At 41.2% G+C, this 19,622-nt stretch overlaps 1 protein-coding gene across 1 annotated transcript in view; it reads left to right on the plus strand.

Moving 5' to 3' along the window:
- Positions 1-8,961: 8,961 nt before the first annotated feature.
- ADSS2 (adenylosuccinate synthase 2) overlaps positions 8,962-19,622 on the plus strand; it is a 43,513-nt gene continuing 32,852 nt past the window's right edge. The window contains exon 1 of the mRNA XM_023216152.2: positions 8,962-9,463. Within this exon, the coding sequence (XP_023071920.1) occupies positions 9,281-9,463 (183 nt within the window). The 5' untranslated portion in view covers positions 8,962-9,280. The remainder of the gene's footprint in view (positions 9,464-19,622) is intronic.

Consider the following 19,622-nt stretch of genomic DNA (forward strand, 5'->3'; position numbering starts at 1 on the left):
AGAGAGAGAGAGAGAGAAAGAGAGAGAGAGAGAGAAAGAGAGAAAGAAAGAAAGAAAAGAAGGAAAGGAAGAAAGAAAGAGAAGAAAAAGAAAAATCCCAGTTGCCTGAATGAATGTGAAACTTTTAAGGTAGTGTGTGTTTTAGCCCACATCTTCATGTGACTGTGTATGGACACTGCAATAGCAAATGCATATCTGGCAGTGCTTTCCAGGGAGCAGGCACGTTATAAGTGATTTCTGTTTTTGAGACAGAGTCACACTCTGTCACCCAGGCTGGAGTGCAGTGGCGTGATCTGGCTCGGCCCACTGCAACCTCCGCCTCCCGCGTTCAAGCGATTCTCCTGCTTCAGCCTCAGGAGTAGCTGGGATTACAGGCATGTCCCACAGGGCCCGGCTAATTTTTGTATTTTTAGTACTGAGGAGGTTTCACCATGTTGCCCAGGCTGGTCTCGAACTCCTGGCCTCAAGTGATCTACCTGCCTCAGCCTCCCAAAGTGCTGGGATTACAGGTGTGAGCCACCAGACCTGGCCAGGCACACCATAAATGATTTTTATTTTCTTTATTTATTTGTCGCAGGAGACTGGAGTTTTATTATTCCTCAAATCAGCCTCTCTGAACAACAGGGGCGCAGAGTTTTTAAGGATAGCTTGGTGGGTTGGTGGAAGCCAGTGATCCAGGAGTGCTGGTTGGTCAGGGAGGAAATCATAAGGAGTAGAAGCTGTCTTCTTGTGCTGAGTCACTTCCTGGGTGGGTGCCACAAGATCAGATGAGCCAGTTGATTGATCTGGGTGGTGCCACCTGATCCAGCAAGTACAGGGTCTGCAAAATCTCTCAAGCACTAATCTTAGGAGCAGTTTAGGGAGAGTCAGAATCTTGTATCCTCCAGCTGCATGATTCCTAAACCTATTTTCAAATCTTGTGGTTAATGTTAGTCCTACAAAGGCAATCTAGTCTCCAGGCAAGAAGGAGGTCTGCTTTGGGAAAGGGCTGTTACCATCTTTATGTAAACTATAAACTAAATTTCTCCCAAAGTCCAAAGTTAGTTCAGCCTATGCCCAGGAATGAACAATGACAGCTTTGAGGTTAGAAGCAAGATACAGTCCATTAAGTTAGATCTCTTTCACTGTCTCAATCATAATTTTGCAAAGATGGTTTCAATCCTTCCCTTTGGGTAAGTTATGAAGATGGGAAAAGGCCGTTGATTGCTCTCACTTCTTCCAGATGACAGACGACGTAATGGGAATGGGAGTGAACTCCAAGGTGAGAAGAGTGGAACCTCTTTGCAACTGTCTTAAGCGACTCTTGCAGGCCTGGTTGGGTTTCCAAGGCTGGCATGGCAAACACACTGGTACTCTCATCTATAGTTTTACTACAATGTTTAAGTGAACAGCCTGCTATAAGGTAAATAATGAGTCCTAGGATGAGGAGTACAATTCCCAATTTTAAAAGCAAAGATTTGAAAGCATTAGTCTGGGGACTTCTAACCCACAAAGAATTTAGTGTTTAGTCTAAACTGCAGAAAAAACCTCAAGAACACCTAACAACAGTGTACTATAATTTTTCTTTTGAAGCAAAATTTTTTTCTCTCATCACCATTTTTATTCAAAACAAACCATGATAGAACTGATTTGTTTACAAAATAAACTTTAGTCGTACTGTACTTGGCCTGATTATTTGCATAAAGTGCAGCCATAATAATTATTTTTCACTTAGGCTTTTTTCATTGGCTTTGATAGAACTCTGTTCCATGAAGAATCTCAGATAAGACTTTTTAAAAGGTGAGCCCAGGCTGGGCGTGGTTGCTCATGCCTGTAATCCCAGCACTTTGGGAGACTGAAGTGGGTGGATCACGAGGTCAGGAGATCAAGACTGTCCTAGCCAACAAGGTGAAACCCCATCTTTACTAAAAATACAAAAATTAGCTGGGCGTGGTGATGCATGCCTGTAATCCCAGCTACTCGAGAGGCTGAGGCAGGAAAATCACTTGAACCTGGGAGGTGGAGGTTGCGGTGAGCTGAGATTGAGCCACTGAACTCCAGCCTGGTGATAGAACTAGAATCCGTCTCAAAAAAAGAAAAAAAAAAAAAAAAACTGAGCCCAGCCTCAAATACCTGTGAGTTGGTATTTGAAAATTCCTTTCCTCTTGAAGTCCCAAGATAACTTGGAGTTCCTGGGCCTGTTAGAAAGTGACATTCTTTACTTACCACAGGTCCGGAACCTTGTACAGGGACTCTGTGTGGACAAGGTATGAGGCCAGATTCCCCAATGGGCTTTAATTGGCTCTGTAAGTCAACTTTGATTCTTTAAAGGAAGCATGCCATTCCGTCAAAGCCTTGGTAAAATAACCAATTTCTCCAATTGTGTTCTGTTACAAAAGAAAACAGATTCTTACTGCACTTATGCAGTTAACCATACTGCCATAAATTGAGAATATTCACAAATAGTTTCCAAATTCTGGGGAAATCAGGTAGAGAGGAACAAATACACTCTAAATTTTGTTCACAGGAGTATATTTTACTCACTTGTTAGAAGTTGCAAATAGCTCTAAAGAAATAAGTTCTCTTGACTCTGAAAACAAAAGGTTTAGCAATGTTTAACACATTAGCTCTCCATGAGAGCCCTGTAAGTTTGGTTTTCTTCCTCCATTCCAATAACACAATTTTTAAAGTTATCTGAGACCTGCACTCAGAGTCCTATATCTGTCATATAAACTGCCTTTGGAAAAGGACCAAAGCAAGGCAAAACGTCTGTGGATGGCAAAAGCCCATAGCCACTATTAAAGCTACAACCGACTAGGAATTTCGGTTACTTCTGTGGCATACAACAATTTTACATAACAATTATAATTATTAATAATGTACACTAAATTATAACATTAGAGAAATTTCCCATACTTTTGGAACACATACCAGTAACATATTTATACAAACACAGCCCCAAAGAAAACCAAACACCGTTCCCTCTTCTATTTGAAAGGTTTTTTCTATTCTAATGTCACAATCTCCCAGAGTTATTAATCAGAAACCTGCATTTAAGAGCACTTGTTAAATTTTATAGCTGATTATAAAATCATGTTTTAAAGAGGACCAACGTGAGACAACAATTGTCTGTGGATGACAAAAACATTTTAGGGCAGCCACTGTTAAAGGCACAACTGACAAAGAAATTTACCTCTGTGGCACACAGTCATTTAACGTAATAATTATAATTATTACTGGTAACATATCCTAAGTCATATTAGAATTATAGCAGTTTTACCTAATTTTGGAACATATACCAATAACACATTTACACAAATATAGACCAAAGAAAGCCGAACACCATTTTATATTTGGCAATGCTTCCTGTATGATTTTTGGACTTTAGAGGACCTAATATCTAAAATATTAGGTTAGAAAGAGACATAATTTATAATTTGATTTTGGAAAGTCTGTCAAATATCAAAGGTTTAAAACACTGGATATCACAAAATAGAATCCCAGGTCACCATAAGTCATTCATTTAGCCAAAATGATAACTCCAAAACAATTAAAAACAAAAAGAAAAACCTTTACTGTGATAGAGATGACTCAGCTTTCCAAAGGAAGATCCAATGAAAATAGCACGAAGCCAACTGCATGTGTCACTTCTCTCTCTCCTCCTTTTTTTCCCCTGCCATTTATCCAAAGGAGAAAACAAAACCCTTTCATTATCTTTTAACATTACATAAAAATTGTCTTCAAAAGAGAAAACCAAATTTCATGTGCATCTTCAATGTTAAAGCTGGTTTTTTAAATAAAGTTTTATATCTCTATCCAGTTTTAATTAGTTTGACCATAAGGTAAGATTTTCATAAACTTTTTAGAACCCTTTACAATTTTGCATCAAACAGCAGATCAGTTTTCTAAGAAAATCCTGTTATTTGGACACAGGGGCTCAGATTCTAGCCCCACATCAGTATGATTTTAATATTTTAACCTACAGAAAAAAGCTAAGTAATTTCTTTCAGTTCTTAGCCAACTTGTTTATACCCACAGAATTTTTTTTAGATTCACCCTTTGCAAACCTTTTCACTTTGCTTAAACCTTCAGATTTGTTCCGTTCCTCTTTTAGGGTGAGACAATCTTTAAAACCCTCTGAACTAGACAAAATTACATGCCCTTTAACAAAAGCCATATTCCTGTGCCTTCTTATAATCTTTTACCAGAAAAACACATTCCCTACACACCTTGTATGTAAAACTGTTTCTCCAGTAATCTCAGTTTCACGTTAGCAACTTTCATTTTAATGAAAAACCTGATAAGTGAGTGAGTTAATTCTAGGGGTGGAACCTAGGACACCAGACAGAAGTGAAGATAAGGCCTGACTGTTTTCAGCATAACTAGGGGCATGGCTGTCCATGTGTTCCCAGGCCTTATTTATAACCTAATGCTCCAAAGTAGGTAAATCAAACGATTTTCAAAAGTCCAAGGAAAAGTTGGACTTTAAAGCATTTAGCAAATCTGATATCTGATCTTAATTTAGACATTTTACCAATAATCTTTAAAACTGTCTTTATTTCCAAAAGATTACTAAAGTCATGTGAATAAAAAGGCATTCAAGTTTCTATTTTTCCGACAAAATATGTGATGTAAGCGCTCATTTTTCTAAGGAAATTAATCAGAGCTCTTTTATATATAAACATCACACACCAGACAGAAGATTCAGCACTTGTAAGATTTTTCATTTGCCAGTTGTTTAATTGGATTACTGGCTTCAGGGGGGAGCCCCTGGAGGAACAGGGCCAGGAAAGCTTGTGTTTCTAGGGCCAAATAAGCAGCAAATAAGCCACTGAAGGCAAAGACAGATTCTTAAAAGTAAGGGTTCCGTTTTTTACTGGATCCTGGATCCCAAGAGGAGGGAAATACTTCCAGAGAAGACAGCGCGGTGCTTTTACCGACTGTGCGTTTCATTGCAAGGCACCCCAAAGCCAATTAGTCCATCGGTAATTAGACCATCCCCCGTGGGAGTCTCAGCTCTCTGGGGGGCAGGGGGGATGCTTCCATGTCTTCCAGGTGGCCAGAGCATGCTTCTCTGATCCAAGTGTGCAAAGATTCAAGTATGCCTCCATAACTACTATTAGCCAACCTCTAAAATATAGTTCCTACCTGGTTGTTACACACCAAAGCTCTCTCAGAATGAGAAGTAATTTCTGATACCCCTAAAACTCAAAACCGTCAGATAACACAATGCAAAACAGAACAGAGCCTTTGATTTTGAGAGGGATCTATCTGCTTTTAATTCTCGGGTTTCATGAGGAAAACAGAGCTTTTTTCCAAAACGGGGTCTGTGGTGCCTCCTGTTTTTCCCAAGGAGTCCCAGGCTGCCAGAAGCTATCTCCCGGCCTCTCGTGTGCATTAAGATAGGCAAAACAAAAAAGTGGAGGAAAATAATTCAGTTGACTGAGAAGGAAAAAAAGATCTTTTTCCAGAAAAACAAGATCCAAGAAGAGAGAAACATAAAGGCCTTTTAAATATATCTATAGCTTGTTTATCCACTTTTAATTAAGCTGACTCTTAACCATAGTGCTCTTTAAAAAACAAACCCTTAAAAATTTTATTACCCAACTTTAGCCATGCCAAAGCGGCCAATATTTTTGGCTTTTGAATTCTACACAGGTAACTTCCCATATGAAATTAATACACTTTAACTAAGGTTATAATTTAACCATGGACACACAGGTGTCTCAAAGAGATGGTAAGCAGTTTTTTTTTTTTTTTTTTTTTCTAGATTTAGAATCTCCCCCAGGGTAGTTTAGAGAAAGGAAAATTCAAGACAGGAAATCAGAAGCTATCCACGGGGGCAGGGGAGGCGGGGAACCTCGATAAATGGCAAAGTTACATAAATAAAAAACCAGAGGGGAATCATTCCGGAAGCCAGGAATAGAACACAGACCCCCACTGTCAAGAGGCAGAGCCTTAGCTGCTGACTTATACAGTATTGAGCAGTTTCTATTCTTCCCAGAAGGAGCCTAAAGAAGCCAATTTCAAGATTGCAAAGGCTTTTAACTGCTCAAGAAAATTTTTAGGGCTAACCTAAAAATCTCCAAATTTCTGTCTTCTAGATGGTGGAAACCAAGAGAAAGTATCTCCACATGGTCACAAAGTTAAGCTCTTCAGGACACAAAACAAGACAGAGAAATTTCACACAGTATTGGCTTCAGGGACCTGTAGTAAAGTCTGTAACTGACCAGCCTGCCAAGCTGGCTTGAAAAGCAGGCTTATAGGGGTCCTAAACCCACGTTCTATCCTGTGGATACCCATCTCTCCACTACAGAACACAGAAAGACAAATTCTTAGCACAAAACTACACCAGATTTGCTACAGCCTGACTAGTCTCACAAGTCCTTTTTTCTATTCATCAAACCCTTGCAGAGGAGTCAAACAGTTTACTATTTACTGAGAAAGAGAGAGAGAGAGACCAGAAACTTGTCTGCTAAGAATTTCACACCCTTTTTGCTGACATACCAGATTTCCAGGTTCCCTTTCTCTGCAGCTTCCAGAAGAACGGAGTGGCTTTTGATGACCCTGCTTGCTTGTGCTATAGCTGTGGGGTTCAAGCCACTTTACAAGAGAAAGTCACCCTTTCCTGCTTTATGGAACCATAGACAAGATTCTTCATTTGCAAGATGCTGCCCAGAGGGCTGCATGGGGAACCCAATTAACATTTTCCATCCCAGCAAAACACACATAACAAAACACACATTAGTCACCTCGTTCAGCACCCAGTATCAGCCTGGCGAAGCTCAAAAACTTTCTCCTGTTGGTCCCTGTTGTCTTTGATCCACTCCAGGTGGGGAGGGATGACCTCAGAATGGTAATTCACAATGGGGTCTCTGGGCAAGAGGAAGAGCAGATAGTCACCCCAAGACAGGCCTGTTGAGCCTTCTCTAGGGCTCATCAAATGTGACCAGACAAATAAGGAGGGGTCTGAGTTAGGTCTGCTGGACTTCCATCAGCAACCTCTTCTGAGATGCCTTCCACATATACAAACACACACAAAGACAAGAGGACAGAGGCCTTCCCAATCAAATCCCTAACCAAGAACTCCAGGAGTATCCCTTCCCAACTATCCTCCTATTCTCCTTCCTCCTCCTATTCTCCTTCCGAGAAACCTCTTTGAAATCTTCCTGATTGAGGAGAAGTCTCCCAAACCTGGACTCTTCCTACTAGTTAGAAAGAGCCAACTGAGACCCCCCAGGAGCCGAACAGACACCCTGCAATGGGGCTACAGACACCCCACCATAGGGCTACAGAACCAGTCGGGAGAAAGGAGGCATTGGCAGCACCTAGGATGCTCACCAATCCAGACACCATGCCCCGCAATGAGGCTACAGGCAGACACCCTGTGACAGGGTTACAGTTAAGGGACATCTCCCCAGGACTATTTCTCCATTGCAATTAAATCCTTGCACACTGGGTTGGCAGTGCCCCGCAAGTAGAGAGAGTACCAGAGTCAGCCCCCAGTCCAAGAGAACTGGGTGGCCACCTGGGCAGGCTTCTGGATCCATCGCTGGAGGGAGGCCACTGAACCATGAGCAGGTAGCCACAACAGCAATCCCAGACACGCCCCCAAATTTGTAACCACCCAAGGGGTTCACCTTGTCCACTGCCAAGACAGAGCCAATTCATCAAGACAGGGGAATGGCAATAAAGAAATAGCAATTCATGTAGAGCTGGCTGCGCAGGAAACCAGAGTTGTTTTATTACTCAAATCAGTCTCTCATAAATGATTTTTAAAAATTGAACAGAAATGGCTAGTAACATGTGCTTATTCAGTATCTACTATCTGCCCAGCACTACCTCGGGCATTTGAGCAGGAAGAAATAGATGGCATTCTCATTTCCAAAAAGTTTGTGATCTTGTAATAAGGCCAAGATAGACACCAATTATCACATAGTATTATAATTAATTTGTGTACTAATCAATAGACCAAATAATTTGAATCCTTGAGGGCCGCAATTGTATCTTTATTTCTCCTGTGTTATCAGTGCCCAGGACACTTAGTAAATAGCAGGTTCTCAATGTTCCTGACTTAACTCACTGACTAGAAATAAAATACTAAAGTGTGCTCTAGAGACCATTAGTGAACATACAGTATGTCCAGGCAATTTGGGAGATGGTACATGTAATGTGATTCCATTCCCACTTTTTTTCGAAGCACCTTTTATCAGAATTAAACATCATGGTTACTTTGTGTTGGAGTTGAAAGGGCATTAGATGAACAGTAGGCATACACCAGAATCTAGTTACAGCTGTAACTAAGAGACAGTGGAATCTACAGGAAGGACATGGTCTCTGGACTCAGATTATCGAAGTACCAATTGAGGCCTCACTAGGGCAGGTTACCTAGCTTTTAAATCCTGTAAAATAAGGGTAATAGAGGATCACCTACCTTATATGGTTGTGGAGATTAAAAAAAGAAAAGAAGTCCATGACAGTATCTGCATATATGTACCTATATATGACATAGGTAATCCACTCCTCCTCTCTGAGCTTTTGTTACTACTGCGTAAAATGAGAATTAGGACTTTACTTGATTTATTGATTTCAGGTCTCAGGTCCTTTACCTTATCGCCTTACTTTTGAATTTTGTCTTTTTTGATCCCTGTCCCCATCTCTGTTACTTCCAGACTTTTAATTTCCAATTCAACACTTACACGTTCCGATTTTATGCTGTTTGTACTGAGAAATTCCACACTTTGTATTTTGTACACGTTCATTCCTTAATACAGACAAATCCAAACCTGCAGATGGCAGACACAGTGGCCCCAGAATACGCCGCCGCAGCCCAGAGCGTTGCGTGCTGGGAGTTGTAGTCCGACGCTCCACACGCGCCTCCGCGCCTCTCCAGTTTGAAAGCGAGAGGTAGAGCGGGTAGGCGGGGTGCTGAAGGAGAAGCGCTCTCGAAGCCCCGCCCCTGACCTTTTCGCTCGCGAGGTTCGCACGGGAGTGGCGCGCCAGGCCGCGGAAGGGGCGTGGCCTCGGTCGGGGTGGCGGCGGTTGCCGCCACCAGGGCCTCTTCCTGCGGGCGGTGCTGCAGAGGCCGGCCTGCGCGGGGCAGTCCTGGTCCCCCATTGAGCGGGCTGTGGCGGAGAGCGGGGCGGGGACTGGCTGGAGGGTGGCGGCCCGGCGGGGCGGGGGCGGGGCCGGCCTCTGGCTCCTTTTTCCTCCGCATGTGGCTGGCGGCCGCAGAGCAGTTCGGTTCGTTCACTCCTCGGCGGCCGCCTCTCCTTCGGGTTCTCCTCGCGTCACCGGAGCCATGGCGTTAGCCAAGACCTACCCGGCGGCATCCTCCCTGCCCAACGGCGATTGCGGCCGGCCCAGGGCGCGGCCCGGAGGAAACCGGGTGACGGTGGTGCTCGGTGCGCAGTGGGGCGACGAAGGCAAAGGGAAGGTGGTGGATCTGTTGGCGCAGGATGCCGACATCGTGTGCCGCTGCCAGGTGAGGCGACGGGCCTCTCACGGGAGGCTGGGCCCGGGAGCTCGGGCTGCCTGGCACCTGGTGCCCAGGAACTCGGACCCAGGACCCGGATCCACTGGCCAAAATGAGGTGTCACCTTGAGGCGCTCTCCTCCTGTCCTGAGCTGCGGCGACGTGGAGAAATGGCGGGAGGTCGGGGACCCCTGACCTGGAGCGCCGGGTGAAACTTGGGGTGGTTCTGGAGGAAAAGGTGGGCTGGCGGGGAGCCTTTGAGAGGTGCGCGATGCCTGGGGAGTTGCAGTTTTGCGTCTGGGGACTGGTGCTCCGCCCCGGGACTGCGGCCAGGGTGGAGGTGGGATGCGGTCTGAGTTTGAGGAGCTACCGCCCGAGGCCTGCTCGCAACTCTTCCGACTGCGGGCGGAGACCCGGCGCGACGGCAGGATCCCCCCATCACCGCCCCCCCACCCCGCCCAGGGCGGCGGACTGGGAGTGGAGTGTTTCGAAATGTCCTGAAATCCAGACTCGCCGATCCCCCATCTGCAGGACCGTGGCATGCAGTGTTTTGCTTCCTCTGGTCCATTTTGTTGACATCCAAACCCACCCACCTCTGGGCTTTGGACTGTTGTTTCAGGGCCCTGAGTTTCTTGTTTCTGTTTTTGTTTTTACAATGTGCTCCGCACCTTAAAGTTAAGGAGAAATTACTTTTACTAGTTGGTCCCAGAGGAAGGAATCCCTTCTCTGTTGAAAAAAAGTAAATACATGGATGTCAAATTGAGTATTTAGAAATCAATATTTGCATTGCTAAGGTGACATCGAAAGTGAACTTTCGGAAAACGAGGTGGTAATGTACTTCTAACGGGAGACACGTGGTTTTCAATGTAAGCTTTCTTCCTATTTGTCGTTTCCTTTGAAGCAACATACAGGGGAGGCCTTTGTAAAGGCTCTCAGATAACTCTCTCCAGCTTCAAAGTTCTAAGTAGATGAGTAATAACCACGTTCAAAACAAAGCATAATGTAGTATTTGAAGTTAACTGCTGTCTGTTTAGGTTGCAAGAGTATTTGTTTTTGAACATACATGGCATGATATGATGGTGCCATGCTGTATATTTTCTAGTAAGTCATAGGCCCCCTTGAATACCATTCTGAGCATGCAGAAACAGTGAAATCACAGGTATATAGAAGAGCTAAATGCAAATACTGCAAATATTCTCTGATTTACCTTGTTTCATTTTGTTTTGTTTTCATGCAGAAATCCACCCTGTCCATTCTGAAATAGCTGTTGCACTAATTGCCTCTTAGGAAACCGGCACTACCACCTCTCCCTCCTTCCCTCCCAGCCTATTACTTCTCCACCCCTCTGGCAACACACTTTGTACCTTAGCACTCTGGAGGGTGTTGCCATTAAATTCCTGCCCCACACTTTCTTAGGAAATACTCCAGAAATCCAGCCTTTACCTACCTTTTGTCTTACATTCAGATCTGGTCCTGCTGTGGGGAAGGCGTACCAGTATACCGAACTTTCTTGCTGTCTAGAAGGGGAGAGGGGGAGGCCTGTGTGTCTCCCTCACTGACGTCTTGAAATCTCCTTTACGTGGAAGTAGCTCAGGTTGAGCTACACTATGGGTTGTAAGAAGGTTTGGAGAACACAACCATTACGGTATTTATTCTAAAGGATTCTCAATATTCTATCGAGAAATATTAGAAGTAGTTGGTAGCTTGGAGAAGGTGTTACTGATGTTACCAAGAAAGTAGTCTTGGAAATCGTGGACCAACCTGATCTGATGCCCTTGGAAAGTCTAGAGAAGTGATTGAGAAGGAACTAAGTTTGGCTTTAAAATGTTACCTGAAGATAGTGGAGAAACAAATGAGGGGCCCTGTTAGGCAGACTTCCCTCACCTATATAGTTTTGACTTAACTACCCTCCTTATAGAATCCTTATGTTCTTCTAGTGCCTTTTAAGAGTGTATCATTAGGATTCTTTGTTTGTCTTGTTAGCAAAAAATAGATGAGTAATGAATAGATTTAAGCATTATCTCTTTGTGATTTACCTTGGTAACTTTGTATTATTTGGTTAGCCCTAGTAAGCTGGCATCTACTTAATGAAGTTCTCCTAGGTTTTAAAATTGGAATGTTGGAGTTCTTACTGAGTGTGTATAGAGAGCTGGAAAAAATCAACAGTAAGACATTGTGAGCTTGGATTGCCTTGTTCCATGTCTTAAGTTTTGTGTGTTAGTGAAAACATGTCCTTTGTTAGAGTTTAATATATTCTGCCATATTGATGTCATGAGTTCAAATTTTATTCAGTACTGTTTCTCCAGAAATGATGTACACATAATGTATCCATATTTCACCAGTAGAATCATAAGGACTTTCTCCCAACATAAAATACAGTTTTAAAAAGAAAAACTGGCATTGCATTTAATGATAAATTTTCATATATAAAATGCCTTTTTGGAAACACTAGATGCAAACCTAATGGCATTTTCACTCTTACAGCGCTTAAGGCCTGTGTTGTTCAGATTCAGGATTTATGGGGAGTTACTTACAACTTGGTAGGTTCCCCAGATCTGTAAATATGTAGCACTTACATCAAAGGACAGCCGCTACTGATGCCTTAATTTTACATCAATGTTTATTTTAAGAAGAAGAGAGAAGAATTAAATAGAGGCCCAACCCGGGTTACAGGTCATTCATCTAGTAAACATTGAGGATCTTCAGGGGATCACTCAGCCTGGGAGTCAAAAATCTGAAAAAGGCAGGGATTGTGCCTAAAAGGAGCTCACAGTCTGGGGGACAACTGCTGTGTAAGCAAAAATATTGAGAAGGTCGGGATGGAGAAAGATACTAGTCTAAGTTTTTCAAGGGATTGAAGTATGGGACCAAGAAGGTCCCTTTCTGGCATCACAGAAGGAAGTCTAATACTGTTTTTTCCCAAATTCTCTCAAAGTAAAATACTGTGCTTTGTTTTCTTTATTTTGTGAGTAGAAACTACAGAAACTTCTTAATTATAATAGTTTATACCAGGCTTTAAGCAAAGGCTTATGTATTGTTCTTGAGGAAAGTAAGTTTGGTGGTCTTGGTTATAACGACACACACGAAGTTGCCTGTGATCAGGAAAGGCTAGAGCAGTATTCCCTGTGTTTTCTCTCCAAGGCTTTAAAGCCAATAAAAAGAGAAAATACTAAAGTTAGTTATAAGAGAAGGCAGACCCTGTCACTTGATATATGTTTTTTAAAGCTTGCTGTAAAAATACTGAAAAAATATGACTATTTTCTAGCTAGATACAAGTATCTGCTGAAGATCTGAGACCACTATTAGTAAGTGTTAAAGAAACATAAAAGACATACCAGCAGCAAACTGAGACTTTCTCCTTGAAATAGAAAAGGTGAAAGATAATTTAAAAGAAAATGTTAGTGTTATTTCATGCCTTGACCTTGTACAGCTAAATGATCTGCCAGACTACTTCCCATAATTTTAAGGATAGTAGGTAATTAGCCTTTAAGGTAAGCCATTCTTCCAGGTTTATAACAATTGCTGTTTCCATTTTCTGATTCTTTTTATATCATTTATAGCATTTCCCTAGTGTGTAAGTATTTACCAATGTCTGTTATACTATACTTGGTTAAATCTTGTTCTGTTTGGTTACTGTGGTTTCTCTGCCAGAATGTAAATTTTCTCAAAAGGGGGACTTCTTCCTTTTTTTGTTCTGTAGCGCCTAATACTATATGAAGCAGAAGGGAAATACTCAACCAATGTATTCTGGGTGGCAAGATCACCCCTAGAAATTTATTTGAAATAAGTAATAGTAACCCTTTCTTATAATTGTTTTAACATCTCTCTGGACAATTTAATTGACTGGTGGCATAAATTTAAGGTGGAATTCCTAGCATTCCTTGGATTAACATTTGTTGTTTAGTTTTTTAGCTGGAATGTTTTACATTGTACCATTCAAAGGCTTTGTTTATATTAAAATCTTCTCTCTTGTTTCTAGGTGAGAATAGGTATAACTGATATTTATCTCTTTTTCATGTATCTCCTCAACTATTTCAATTGAATGCCATGTAGGGTTCTAATAACTAGTTTTTCTCCGCTGAGAACAGTAAATCTCAATGTTCAGTCAATGAGGATGTCCTAGGTCGCTATTTCAGTTAGTAAATATAGTATCCTGTCAGCTCTGCTTTTGAGGCATGAGTTTTTATATGTATATGAGACCATCTCAGTGGTGTCTGATCAAAATTATTCTGTTTCTTTAACTTTGGTGGGAAAGGATGGGTTTGTTGGATATTTTCAAGTATCTCTAAGAAAAACTGTTGCCTAGAGCAAATCCAGAATGAACCAATAAATTGATATGTCCTTAATAGCTTTCTTGCTGTAACTGGATACGAATCCAGCTGTCTTATCTCTCAGGGACTGTGTCAGATGTTGACACCAAAGATTAGTGTGGACTAAATAATGATACAGAAAAATTGGTGACTATTACACTTTTATCAGCAGAAACATCAACATTCAGTATTGCCTGCTGAAAGCAATGAAAAGAACAATAAATAAAGGGGGGAGTTCCTGTGGCTACTCTGGCTCTGGGATGGGATAGTTCTTTACATTGAACCAAAATTTATATTTGATTCACATAATAAAATTCTTTTTTTAAAAAGAGGCTCCATGAGATTTCTAAAAATGAGATTTTTGTCTATATTAAGTTTTGACATCTGTTTTAAAGGAAGAATTTTATTAGTAAGAAAACTTTTTTGACTTGAAATCTCTAGTTTAATTTCAGTGTGTTTTTAAGAAAATGTTTTCATGAATGTATTTAGGTGAATTTTTATCAAACATTCACAAAGAGCTGGGTGACATCATTGGTTTATACATTTTTGGTTGGATGTCTTATGCTCTCATCTATGACCCTGGTTTGGTGAGTGTGAAAGAATATTAGAGTTTGGTAGCCAGAGTCTAAAGCTTCTTAATTAGGAACCTAAGATCCTCTCAGGCAATGCCTCTTTCCACTTTCATTGTGAGAAGTTATTTCATAATGGTAATGTAAGGTCTAAAATATAAGGTATCTGAAGTTTTCATCATTTGTGACATTTATGTGTGTATATGAAACTAGAAGGTAACTATAATCATGCAAAGTAAAGTGGATACTTTTAAACCTTTAATGGCTAACTGAGCTTGGATATCTTTGCTAAAAAGAAATTAAGATACCCTGTATATTTTTTTCTCTTCCTATCTAGTGTGTCTGATTACTGTTGAACAGTTAAATTTGATCAACTTGCTGGTAGTAACTTAACCTGCTCTACTTTGGAATCATAAGCTAATTGCAGTTATGTGAATGCTTTCATGAAAGAACAGTCTTCATTTATAACTATAGCTGTGGATTGATAAGTGCTTTAGTTTTGGTGAATGGCAACATGTTTTGTCTGGAAAGGAGGAGATACAGATCTTACAATCTTTACCCTGAAAGCAGCATAGATAATAAGCATTGACTCCAAAGATTTTTAGGCTCTTAAGAAGCTTGAAGACTAAACAAAAAAGTAGCAACCCCTTTTCGGTTGCTGAAATAGTTTAGGGGCATGGGATCTGAGACATTGCTGCTCTCTACTGTAATCCATAGTGGTCACTGACTTCCTGATGTTCATTTTGAGCTCTGTGATTACAGTATGTTGTTTTCATGTATTCAAAGCAAACGGACAAAGATAAGACACAGAGGCCTAACTAAGTAGCCAGAAAAACGCCTCTGGGCTTTGTGCATGAAGTTGTTAGCCCTTGACACTTGGGCCTGTATTCTGGAAAAGAGGCAATTGTTTCAGGTCTGCAACACTGAGGATCATTCGCTGCCTTCATCTCTCTACCACAGCAGGAATGCACTTGCAGGAGTAAAGAAAGGAGTGATTTGGGGAAGGAGAAGGCCCAGTAGCAAAACCAAGTTAAGAATCAAAAGTCACTTTTGTAGACTAATATCATTTAATTCCTTTCCAACCTTTTTTATTATTATTATTTTTTAACCTCTCCTGTATACCTTTGGAGCTTCTTAGCTAGAAGCTGACACATACTAGCATTTCCTGATCCAAAATTTTATTCTGTAATTGGATTTGACAGCCTCTGGTTCTGAGGAGTCACGGAAAGAACGTTCACAACACTTGTCTTCCGACTTCCGTAAACTTAACATCAAATTAGGAAGAAAAGGAATGCATGGAAAAACTGAGAACAGTTACAAAATAACTAAATACTGTTGTATCATTCCTGTATCCTGCAGTAATGCTTTAAAGTGTTGTCCTTGACAGCATAAAATGTTATTAATATCTAGCAATTAATCATTTTAATATTCAGTTTTACTAGTACAAGATGTAAACTCGGCAAGGGGTATATATACTATGTTGCAGTAAGTTTGTTTTGTGAGTGGTTTGTGTTCTTTGTTTGCAAGCAATGGAAAGAAACTAACTCAAGCAAAAGGGGGATTTGTTTAAAGGAAGAGCCGGATGGTGGCCTGAGATGAAGGCTGCTCCTGGAATCTCAGCAGCTAGAACTGGCAGCCTTTTTCTTTAGGATGCTTCCCGTAGGTGACAGGCATCTCAGACTGCTATTGCTTTCCTCCTCAGTACTCAAATTCAGATTCCTGAGGGAGAGGAGCTGACAGGCTCAGGTTGGAACATGTTTCCCTGCCTGGATCAATTCGCTGTGGCTGGGGAGATGATTCCTATGATTTGCAAGTAAGGGAAAAGGAGGGGGACTGAGCATGCAAAAGCTCTAACTAACCTGGAGTTAATTTTGTGTGGGAAAATAAGGTATGAGGAAGCATTTGTTCTGGATTGTTCCTATTTGTAAATTGTTTTCCAATAATCTAATATGCTAAAGACCCGTAGTGCTTTTCTGGAAGAAAAAATAGAGTTAAATTGGTTTGTATTATTTTAACCTTAATTAAAATAATGAAGATTAGCTATGTGTTGATTGTAAAAACTAAAAGCATACACCTGAAACTTTGCTTTTCAGCTTTGAGAGCATAGAATTCTAGTCCTGGTTTTTGTTTCTATCATGATGTTCCAGTTTATTTCATAGCTCTGTGATGAGATACATTTTTTCCTGGTAATTAAGAAGCTTATTTAATATTTTCTTTGTATTTAATCTTAATGTAAGAATAACAGTCAAAGAAAATTGATAAAATATATACTATATTAGGGGATGTTTTGTGACCGCAATTGAATTTTCTTTCATCTATTGTTCACCCTAATACAATTAACGTGCATTTATTCTTGGTATTTAATATAAGAGCATCATATAAGGCATTATAAGCTTGTGCTTTTCCTCAAAGAAACCTGCCACATAGCTACTTGTGGACTCATGCTGTTTTTTGTTTCTTGGGGTGTTGGAGAGGGGTATATTTCAGAATTAAAATAGTTTAAAAATTGGCCTCAACATGAAAGCCTGCCTTGCAGTGTTGTGGCACTGATGGAAGTGTGAATGTGAAGGCGGTGTTAGCACGTGGCTGGAGAGCCACTCTGCCACTCTGCCTCCCTCCCTCCCTCCCTGCCTCCCTGCCACGTGGCTTGTGAGGAGCCACCAAACCTTTCCGTGCCTAGGCCTCCCCATCTGTGGGAGTCAGTACCACCTACTTCATAGGGATGTTGTGAGGACTGAAAAGAGCAATGTCAGTACCACCTACTTCATAGGGATGTTGTGAGGACTGAAAAGAGCAATGTCAGCTGTTTTTTTTTTTTTTTCCGAGACGGAGTCTGGCTCTGTCGCCCAGGCTGGAGTGCAGTGGCCGGATCTCAGCTCACTGCAAGCTCCGCCTCCCGGATTTACGCCATTCTCCTGCCTCAGCCTCCCGAGTAGCTGGGACTACAGACGTCCGCCATTACGCCCGGCTAATTTTTTGTATTTTTAGTAGAGAGGGGGTTTCACTGTGTTAGCCAGGATGGTCTCTATCTCCTGACCTCGTGATCCACCCGTCTCGGCCTCCCAAAGTGCTGGGATTACAGGCTTGAGCCACCGCGCCCGGCCGCTGTTTTTAATACTCAGGTGCAAGGATGATGTCAGTGAAATCTGTGCTGTATAAAGGCTGCACAAAAACATTTTGGCAGACACCAAAAATGGATGGTCAGAAAAGCATTTTACCAACTCAGAAATATGACTTATTTCTAGGAAAAAAAAAGTTCAAAAAATTACATTTGAGATTTATTACTAAATATTTTCCCTGTTGGATGTAATTGATCCAGAAACAACGTTGAGATTCCACAGCCCGTTGTTTATATAACTATTAATTGAACATATTCTATTTTTTTGTTAAGTAATATAGAATATACAGCTATGATAATGGAAAGTATTTGTTAAATGCTACAAGAGTGACTGGGATCATAAGTGTTACGGGAGTTTGGCAAAGAAGCAGGAGGTTATTTAGTGTAACTGTTTATGTGATTATAAGATTCATACTTCTGTGGAAGATAACTGATCAAGCTTGGTTTGTGGAAAATTTGGATTGAGAAGGAAATTGTATGTTTCCATTAGAAGTAGAGCAACAACAACAGAATATCTCCCATCATTTATTTGGTACTATCTGGCCTCCCCGGTGCTACCCGGCACATCCTTGCTGTTGCTCATCCTGGCACATACTACATGGAGTTGCCCGTGGGCCCATGTAGGAGCAGCTCCATCTGCCCTTATCATATGTAGGTGGGAGACTGAGGGGTGCTCGTGTTTAAAACTGTTTTTGGTTATGGTGCTCATGTTTGAAATTCTTTGTTTTGCTGTCTGCTAATAGTGACCTCTCTTTGGACCAGTGTAATCTCTGTTTGAGGACAATTGCCTGAGGTCCCAAGGTGAATAATCTGAATATTTTAGGTTAGCATCCAAATAGGCACTTCAAATTTGAAGCTTTATCTGTTGCATTTTATAAAATACAGTATGCTAAAACTTGTCTCGTATATAGATTACCTCATCAAGAAACTCCTTATGAGCAGCTCCTTCTCAGTTCACCCCGAGACCCTTCTGCATAGTGTGCGCTTCAAGATGAACAGTTATACCCCAGCTGCCCCCAGAGCACTAGTGACCAAATATAAATAAGCACTTAGTTATTTCCCTCTAAATCCTACGTAGGATAATCTAGGGTTTTTCTGGGTATATTTAACCATATTTACACACTGAAACAATTTAAATGATATTTAAACCGTATAATAATCAATGTAATACTGGTTATTGAAAAATGTTAATATTTTTCAATAACTAATATTTGGATGAGCAAACTTTATACCACCGTGTGACTTTAAGTCTTTCACTGCTGAACTTTCCAGCTTGCACTACCTGTAAACTTGGACAAACTTAAGGAGTTAAGCCAATTTTTCCCTCTAAAGTCATCCATCACAATCGTCTGCCTAAAAAATTGTGTGTGTGTGTGTGTGTGTCTAGAGCAACCATCGCCTCTTTATTATGGCTAATTCCATCATTGCTACCTTTCTTGGTAAAATATTAGCTAAGAGAGTAAGCTTTTGTTGCACAATAAGAACATTGTCGTGCACTGCCAGTAATAATTGTCAAATAATAATTCATCAAATGATTATATTAGTATATCTATAAAAGTAATGTTATGTAAATTAGGAGACTTACTTTAAGGGTCTACTCCAAAAATTAGAGTAGTTTATTTTTAACCTTGAGCAAATGATGAAATTTTAAAAACTTGTTTTTTGGGGGATTTTTTTGAGACAGAGTCTTGCTCTGTCGCCCAGGCTGGAGTGCAGTGGTGCGATCTCAGCTCACTGCAAGCTCCACCTCCCGAGTTCACGCCATTCTCCTGCCTCAGCCTCCTGAGTAGTTGGGACTACAGGTGTGCACCACCACACCTGGCTAATTTTCTATAGGGTTTCATTATGTTAGCCAGGACAGTCTCAATCGCCTGACCTCATGATCCACCCGCCTCGGCCTCCCAAAGTGCTGCGATTACAGGCGTGAGCCACCGTGCCCGGCCTCAAAACTGGTTTTAAAAAAATAAACTGGTTGTAGCTGGGCAGGGTGGCATGCACATGTAGTCTCAGGGACTCAGGAGGCTGAGACAGGAGGATTGCTTGAGCCCAGGAATTCAAGGCCTGCTTGGGCTATAGTGAGACCCCATCTCATAAAAAAACCTGATTTGGCTGTGATAATAATATCTTATTTGTTGTCTCAAAATTACCAAATACTTTATAACAACTTAGTAA

The sequence above is a fragment of the Piliocolobus tephrosceles genome, chromosome 1 (assembly GCF_002776525.5).
Source record: "Piliocolobus tephrosceles isolate RC106 chromosome 1, ASM277652v3, whole genome shotgun sequence".
NCBI lineage: Eukaryota > Metazoa > Chordata > Mammalia > Primates > Cercopithecidae > Piliocolobus > Piliocolobus tephrosceles.